Source organism: Bos indicus x Bos taurus, chromosome 20, assembly GCF_003369695.1.
Source record: "Bos indicus x Bos taurus breed Angus x Brahman F1 hybrid chromosome 20, Bos_hybrid_MaternalHap_v2.0, whole genome shotgun sequence".
Taxonomy (NCBI): Eukaryota; Metazoa; Chordata; class Mammalia; order Artiodactyla; family Bovidae; genus Bos; species Bos indicus x Bos taurus.
This window is the reverse complement of record NC_040095.1, coordinates 44935076-44944202: the sequence shown is the minus strand read 5'-3', so window position 1 is coordinate 44944202 and position 9127 is coordinate 44935076. Positions and strand designations below refer to the sequence as shown.

At 37.9% G+C, this 9127-nt stretch overlaps 1 protein-coding gene across 1 annotated transcript; it reads right to left on the bottom strand.

Moving 5' to 3' along the window:
• Nucleotides 1-5064: 5064 nt before the first annotated feature.
• On the bottom strand, nt 5065-7684 carry LOC113878992 (ATPase family AAA domain-containing protein 1). The gene has a single exon (XM_027520218.1). The coding sequence runs from the start codon at nt 7614-7616 to the stop codon at nt 6531-6533; it is 1086 nt and encodes a 361-aa protein (XP_027376019.1). The 5' UTR covers nt 7617-7684; the 3' UTR covers nt 5065-6530.
• Between the last annotated feature and the right edge of the window lie 1443 nt (nt 7685-9127).

The window sequence follows — 9127 nt, the reverse complement described above, 5'->3', positions numbered from 1 at the left end:
AGTATTGGAGTTTCAGCTTCAGCATCAGTCCTTACAATGAATATTCAGGACTAATTTCTTTAAGATTTACTGGTTTGATCTCCTTGCTGTCCAAGTGACTCTCAAGAGTCTTCTCCAACACCACAGTTCAAAAGCACCAGTTCTTCAGCACTTGGTTATGGTCACCATCTGCAGTGATTTTGGAGTCCAAAAAAATAAAGTCTGTCACTGTTTCCATTGTTTCCCCATCTATTTGCCATGAAGTAAAGGGACCAAATGCCTTGATCTTAGTTTTATGAATGTTGAGTTTTAAGCCAGCTTTTTCACTCTCCTTTTTCACTTTCATCAAGAGGCTCTTTAGTTCTTCTTCACTTTCTGCCATAAGGGTGGTATCATCTGTATATCTGAGGTTATTGATATTTTTCACAGCAATCTTGATTCCAGCTTGTGCTTCATCCAGTCTGGCATTTCTCAAGACGTACTCTGCATATAAGTTAAATAAACAGGGTGACAATATACAACCTTTATGTACTCCCTTCCCAATTTGGAATGAGTCTTTTGTTCCATGTCCAGTTCTAATTGTTGCTTCTTGACCTGAATACAGATTTCTCAGGAGACACATAAGGTGGTCTGGTATTCCCATCTCTTGAGGAAATTTCCAGTTTTTTTGTGATCTACACAGTCAAAGGCTTTGGCAAAATCAATAAAGGAGAAGTATATGTTTTTCTGCAATTCTCTTGGCTTTTCTATGATCCAGTGGATTTTGGCAATTTGATCTCTAGTTCCTCTTACTTTCTTAAATCCAGCTTGAACACCTGGAAGTTCATAGTTCATACACTATTGAAGTCTGGCTTGGAGAATTTTGAGCATTACTTTGCTAGCCTGTGAGATAAGTGCAATTGTGTGGTAGTTTGAACATTTTTGGCATTGCCTTTCTTTGGGATTGGAATGAAAACTGACCTTTTCCAGTCCTGTGGCCACTGCTGAGATTTCCAGATTTGCTGACATCTTGAGTGCAGCACTTTCATAACAACATCTTTTAGGATTTGAAGTAGCTCAACTGGAACTCCATCACCTCCACTAGCTTTGTTCACAGTGACGCTTCCTAAGGCCCTCTTGACTTCGTATTCCAGGATATCTGGCTCTAGGTGAGTATTCACAACACCGTGGTTATCTGGGTCATGATGGCTGCTAGATTGCAGGTATTTTTCTCCTTCCTGAGAGCCCTTAGGGCTCACCAGCTCACAAGGAAGGCTGTTTCTCTGATGACTGTGACATCTTTGTTTACTGCTATGGCAGGAAATATTCCATTTCCCAGACCTCACACAGTTCTCCATTAGTCTGAAAATCTGAAAGCAATCTACTATTTGTATAAAGAAATATATATATATATATATATATACACACACACACACACACACATATATTTATATACATATATGAATAGTAGAATTCCTAGTATGCAATAGATAAAATGAAATGTGAATTTATCTTGCAATGATATCTGGATTAGTTAACTTGGATTAAAATATAAAAATGGGGCTCGAAGAGGTAATCTTTTTTTAATATAAATTTATTATTTTAATTGGAGGTTAATTACTTTACAATATTGTATTGGTTTTGCCATACATCAACATGAATCTGCCATATTAAAAGATAAAAACATTATTCAAAATGTAATATTAATTAAAGAGAAAATTATATCAATTCAGTGATCAAAAAGTTACAGTTATTTTTTAGAACATCTGCTATTAATTAGCAATGGAATTATGGTATTATCTATCCTAAATTAGGGTCATGTTGCAGCTGTAAAAACACTTTAATGTAGTGGAGGGTAGAGACTGGGATGGGGATCTGGCAATGCTCCTAATTTCCTAGTGTATGAGCACTTCAGCATACACCTGCTCTATTATAGCATGTACAGCATGGATACATATGTATTCTCCTGAGATTCAGGGCATTTGAGCTAATAGTGTGATCTTCAAGCTGTAGAGACAGGTGTGCATTGGGTGCTTTTTGGAAATATTTCGGAGAAATAAACTATTACAACATGCACAATATGTATCCCAGAAGTTTTTTGAGCAGCAATATGTGAACCGTGAAATTCCTGATGTTCAAGCTGGTTTTAGAAAAGGAAGACGAACCACAGATCAAATTGCCAGCATCTGCTGGATCATGGAAAAAGCAAGAGAGTTCCAGAAAAAACATTTATTTCTGCTTTATTTATTATGCCAAAGCCTTTGACTGGGTGGATCACAATAAACTGTGGAAAATTCTGAAAGAGATGGGAATACCAGACCACCTGATCTGACTCTTGAGAAATTTGTATGCAGGTGAGGAAGCAACAGTTAGAACTGGACATGGAACAACAGACTGGTTCCAAATAGGAAAAGGAGTACTTCAAGGCTGTATATTGTCACCCTGTTTATTTAATTTATATGCAGAGTACATCATGAGAAACGCTGGACTGGAAGAAACCCAAGCTGGAATCAAGATTGCTGGGAGAAATATCAATAACCTCAGATATGCAGATGACACCACTCTTATGGCAGAAAGTGAAAAGGAACTAAAAAGCCTCTTGAGGAAAGTGAAAGTGGAGAGTGAAAAAGTTGGCTTAAAGCTCAACATTCAGAAAACTAAGATCATGGCATCCAGTCCCACCACTTTATGGGAAATAGATGGGGAAACAGTGCCAGACTTTATTTTTCTGGGCTCCAAAATCACTGCAGATGGTGATTTCAGCCATGAAATTAAAAGACGCTTACTCCTTGGAAGGAAAGTTATGACCAACCTAGACAGCATATTCAAAAGCAGAGACATTACTTTGCCAACAAAGGTTCGTCTAGTCAAGGCTATGGTTTTTCCTGTGGTCATGTATGGATGTGAGAGTTGAACTGTGAAGAAGGCTGAGTGCCGAAGAATTGATGCTTTTGAACTGTGGTGTTGGAGAAGACTCTTGAGAGTCCCTTGGACTGCAAGGAGATCCAACCAGTCCCTTCTAAATGAGATCAGCCCTGGGATTTCTTTGGAAGGAATGATGCTAAAGCTGAAACTCCAGTACTTTGGCCACCTCATGTGAAGAGTTGACTCATTGGAAAAGACTCTGATGCTGGGAGAGATTGGGGGCAAGAGGAGAAGTGGATGGCAGAGGATGAGATGGCTGGATGGCATCATGGACTCGATGGACGTAAGTCTCATTGAACTTCGGGAGTTGGTGATGGACAGGGATGCCTGGCGTGCTGCAATTCATGGGGTCGCAAAGAACTGGACATGACTGAGTGACTGATCTGATCTAAAACAAGAGCTTTTTGAGTTGAGGAATTCATAAAAAGGACAGGGGCTAATTTATCACTAGCATGCCAGAACGTGGCTTGATAAGATGGTCAGGTACATTTTGGCTCAAATATTTCATTTTTCTAATGGTATTCTCTTAAGTAGCCTTCGAGATGTATTCTTTATCTACACAGTACCTCGATTTATGACTTACAGAAATACTATGTATGGTGGTAGGTTGAGTTTTTGATGTGTTGTATGTATGTAGAGCGGAGATAACTGTTGCATTCATCTAAATTGCAGCTTCAGTATTCTGATTGTGAGAAAATCAGTGTCCATTATCAGACAGTTGTCAGGCAATATGTCTCAGGAGAACAGCCTGCATATAAGAAATATGAGACATATATGAGACATAATCATACGTGTGTGTGTTTGTGTGTGTGTGTACACATGTACACACATGTGGGAACTTAAATGTCAAACACTCATTGTTGCTCACAATGCTAGTAGGAGATTGGGCCTGCCTTCTGATGGTGCCTGGGTTGTCAGGCCACTAGTATGACTTGCCTTGGTCCAGGTAATTTATTGTCTTTTTTTAAGCTCCACTGTGTTTCTCACTTGTGTTTCATGAGAAGAAATTCAACTGAAATTAGAAGTGCACAGAGATCTTGAACCTAGACCCAGAAATCAGTTCCACTACACTCTTGGTCAAAGCAAGTCATAGGCCAGCTCAGATTTTAAAAACCCCCAGCTCTAAATGGGTTTCCCTGATGACTCAGTAGGTAAAGACTGTCTGCAGTGCAGGAGACAAGAGACATGGAATTCAATCCCTGGGTCAAGAAGATACCGTGGAGGAGGGCCTGGCAATCTACTCCAGTATTATTGCCTGAAAAAGGGTATCTTCCTGACTTAGGGATCGAACTGCATGTCTTAAAGTCATACTAGTGGCCTTACAATCCTAGATTAACTGACAGCAGGTGGCTCACACACAGCTCTAAATAGTGTTTCCTTAAAAAGGACTGCTCCACACTTACTATATGATCATTTTGACATTCTCCAATCAATACATGCAACTATCAGAAGCTTGAATGATTATTTACACTTTCATGTTTTATTTATATGTCTTTATCTTCCTAGAGGAGAATCAATAGCATTAATCTTTGTACTCTAGCAAATGAAATATTTCAAATATAGAGTTGAAAAGAGATCAGGTGGGATAAATAAAACACAGCTGATTTTATCATTTTTATGAACATATGTGAAAGCATACAAAATGAAACAATATGAATCTGAATATAGCAGTTTCTCATTCATTATTAACAGAAATATTTTAAAAGTCATTAAATATTAAATATTCTTTCAATTAGCAAATTATTCATTGTAATATATATCACCAAAGTTTCTGTTTTTAAAACAGACCCAGGCTTTACGAAATAAAGCTAGATTTGTTAACTGTTAGTTTTGTTCTAATGCCTGGGCTTCATCCTACCATGGAAGATGAAATAAATTATTCACTTTAAATGCAGGAATATATTAATAAATTCTGATCACTTCTATTCTGTGAATCATCTCTTTTGCATTGTAAAAAAAAATTAATGTCTCTCCCAACTCTGAATAATTTATATACTCTCCTCAGTGCTAGCAGCAGCATAATGAATGCACTATATTCCTGGCAAGTTGAAGATTCTGTTCACAAAGTGTGGTACACTTTTTTTTTTTTTTTTTTTTTTTTTTTTTTTTTTTTTTTTTTTTTTTTAAGAGGGACCTCTTTATTGCATATTTATAAAATAATAGTATAATAGTTATTAAAAATGGAGATGAAATATTTTATTTTTGGTATCTTGTGTTTTGCATCAATTTTTCAATCATCTTCACAATTTTTCAAAACTTGAACCTCTGCCCCATCCACCATTCAAAGAACAAATGATGAACAAACTATCCAACGGGTTCTTGTGAGAGACTTATTATCGAAGAGATTAATTAATAACTCATAAATAAACATCAGAGTTTTCAAAGAATACAATAAAAACAAAAGGTCAGAAGGCACCTCAAGATCACATCGTGCCACTTTCCTCGTGCTTGTGTTTAAGTGCCTGTGACAGAATTCTGGTTAGTGACACTTTGGACAAAACGTGTCGTCTTTTGTGCACACAGCATCAGACTACAGATACAACAGGGGGATTCTGATGTGTGTATCCATACTAAGTAGGGCATAATTGATAATATGCTAAGAAAACAAAAAGTCAGGATTACAAAATGGGTATTTTTAGCACATTTAGTAACAGCTAGTTTTAAACTATCATTTTTGATGACCAAATTATATTTGACATAATTAAGGAACATATACTTTTAAAATATTGAAAACCCACGGTTACAACAGAACTGTTACATTAAACGAAGAAAGGAAAAGTCACATACATGGGGCTGAATGGCACTGAGGTTTTTCAAAGTCATTCTTTTGCGAGGCTTTCAGCCCACCTTTACATACATCAATAAAAAAAAAAGTCTCTACTCAGCATGCTTGCAGCAAGAGGTGAAACAGGTGTCGATCACACAACTGCCTGACAACCATTCAGTGCTGATCACCGAACAAGCATGTTTATTTAATTATCCCAACAACCATAATTGAGCCGCATCTAAGTTTCTGATGTCACTGACTTCAACTATTCAACTCCAGATAAATACTCAACTTAAAAAAAAAAAACCTGAAATAAGTGACAACTAGAAATGGCTGAATCATTGTACGTTTTAGACACAACCATTAATCTTAGTTTTGCTATATGCTATTTGGTACTTTTTGATTCAGTAGTTGGGATTACAAAAAAAAGTTTCTGTATTCAAACCTATCTACAGAATGTCAATATAAAATGTGTGACTATATACATTTAATACACACATACACACATACACATACTCTCACATATCTAGAAACCAGCACTTAAGCACGTCTCCAATTCTCACTAATGACTCAATAAATCATTTGTTACCTTAAGACCAGCTTAGACACTATAAGGCTGCAACATATGGCTAAAGAGGTCAAACACAAGCACCCACAGTCAGGCTGATTAAATTGTTCCTCCTCATGATTTTTCACAAGTAGTAATACCATTTATATAACAACTATGTCTCAATAACTTAGAATTCAGAGTATAAAACCAGTGTCATGAACATAAAACTCTCTCGCTGTTGAAAGAACACTCCTCCTTCAGCTATTTCCACTGATGATAAGAGGGCACACCAAACTAGATCGTGTTGAGCTGTACAAATGATCTTTACTCTTAATCTAAACAAACGTGTGTTAGAACATTCTGAAATGCTGCATCCTTTGACTTCTTCATCTTTTCAATTGCCCGATGCAGGTCCTGTTGTTGTACAGGTCGAATTTCATCTTCATCATGGCTTTCTTCCGATGTAGAATTAACATATTCTCTGACACAGAGGAGGGCAGCATCTCGACACATTTCTTTTAGGTCACTGCCTGAAAACCCATCAGTTTCCTGGGCAACTTCTAGCAGGTCCACATGCCTATCCACATTTTCATTTTTCAAGATGAGTTTCAGGATTGCTTCTCTTTGTTTCAGAGCAGGCTGGTTGATATGGAATCTCGTGGGCATTCTCCTCATTATAGCTGAATCCAGATCCTGAGGACGATTAGTAGCTCCCATCACGATGACCTGGCAGCTATGATCAGTATCCAATCCATCCCAGAGACTCATAAACTGAGCTTTCATCATGGCTGTAGCTTCATGGTCAGAACTGGAACGGTTTCGTAGAAAGGAGTCTATTTCATCTATAAAGATGATGGAAGGCTGTAGCTTTATGGCAAGGGAGAACACAGCAGCAGCCAGTTTCTGAGATTCCCCATACCACTTATCCGTCAGTGTTGAAGGCTGAAGGTTAATAAATCGACAGCCTGCTTCTTTGGCTGTGGCCTTGGCAATCAACGTTTTACCACAGCCTGGAGGCCCATAGAGAAGCACACCTTTTGGAGGCTGTAGAAGCCTGGAATTTTCAAACAAATGCTTCTTTTTGATAGGTAAGATGACTGTGTCTTTCAGATCTGTAATGACATCATCCAAACCTGCTATATCACTCCAAGTAACATGCATGTTAAGAGGGTCTACTAGATGAGCAGCAATACTCATTTCATATTCTGAAAGCTTCACATTTTTCACACCAATTTGTTTCATTAATTTTTCTGCCTGTTTCTGGGCTTCTACTTTTTGCTTTCTGGTTGGATCAATTGCATCTACCATCCATTTAATTGTAAAGTATGTTACTGCACCAAATATTGTCAAACGGAAAATTAAACCAACAACTTCATTCCGACTCAAGGGACGAGAAAAGGTTTCAGCATGTACCATCTTGATTGTTAACCGCCTGGGTTGAAACAGCGGCCGCAGGAGCCCTTACCAGCCTTACACAGGAAGGAAACGCCTGTGGTACACTTTTTTAATGGAGTTCCATTTGCTTTTAAGTCATCTACCTACTAATTGTCAACTAGTCTGTCATTCAAGCAGTGTAAAGTTTTCTCTTTTTTTTCCTTCAGATTTCTGACTGGCCTACATGTACTAGCATGCATGTTGAGTTACTTCACTCATGTCCAACCTTTTGTGAGCCTTTGGACTGTGGCCCACCAGGTTCCTCTGTCCTTGGAACTCAAGCAAGAATCCAGGCAAGAACATGAGTGGATTGTTGTGCTCTCCTCCAGGGAATGTTCCTGATCCAGTGATGGAACGCTGTGTCTTAAGTCCCCTGCATTGGCAGGTGGCTTCTTCACCTTTAGGGCCACCTGAGAAGGCCACATGTACTAGATTCTCTATCAAGATTAACAAGGCAAAAATAAAACTTTACTTTCTGAAAAATTCTTCTACATAAGAACACTTCTGTTTAATACTAAGTGTTCTGGATGCAGACTTCTAGATTTTTATTCTGGTTCTGATTTTAATAGCTGTATGAACTTAGGCAAGTTGCATTTTTCCTCTAAGATACAGCTTCATGATGGCAATAGTAAAGATTGTTACATTATTGGTTTGATACAGGGATGAAACTATGCAAAGATCATAAATTGATTAGGACAGTGCTTAGTACTTGGAAATTCAGCCATAAATGTAATTATTGTTAGTAAATGGAAGGTATACTTTCACCAATGCAAAAGTGAATGTTTGTACTTTATTAATATCAGAATGCATGTTGATTAGAATATTATTTTATATAATTGATAGTTTTAAAGCAGAAAAAATATTGTTATTTTATTTGATTACAGTACACAGTGAAGCAATGAAAAAAGCATCACTTGCTTTGAGTTCCCCATATCCAACACAGATATAGCTGAGCCACATGTATACTTTTACTTTATTTCCTAAAGAATTCAACCTGAAAAAGCAAAACTCATGTTCAGTGTAACTAAATGTTGTTAATAACACTCAAGGAACTAAAAGTGGGAAAAACTTATACAGGCATACACATAGGAGTACTGGGTTATTTTCATTAGCTGAACTACAGTGTAAAACTAAGTGTAAAACTGCTGAGAAGGCAGAATTTTGTTTTGATGGGACCGTTGAAGTAAATGTGTGGAGAAAGCCTAGCAAAGGTGCTATCTGGTTGTGCTGGGCAGAGGTCTTCCCTGGGGGCTTCCCTGGTGGCTCAGATGGTAAAGAATCTGCCTGTAAAGCAGAAGATCCAGGTTCAATCCCTGGGTTGGGAAGTTCCCTTGGAGAAGAAAATGGCTACCCACTCCAGTATTCTTGCCTGGAGAATTCCATAAACAGAGGAGCCCTGCGTGCTGCCACATGGGGTCACAAAGAGTGGGTAGCCTTTGTCGGGTCACATGGGGCCATGTGGGTCACAAAGAGTTGGATACAACTGAGCAAAT

What these genes read in the sequence shown, in the direction of transcription:
- LOC113878992 (XM_027520218.1), bottom strand. Translation starts at nt 7,616, where the DNA reads ATGGTACATGCTGAAACCTTTTCTCGTCCCTTGAGTCGGAATGAAGTT.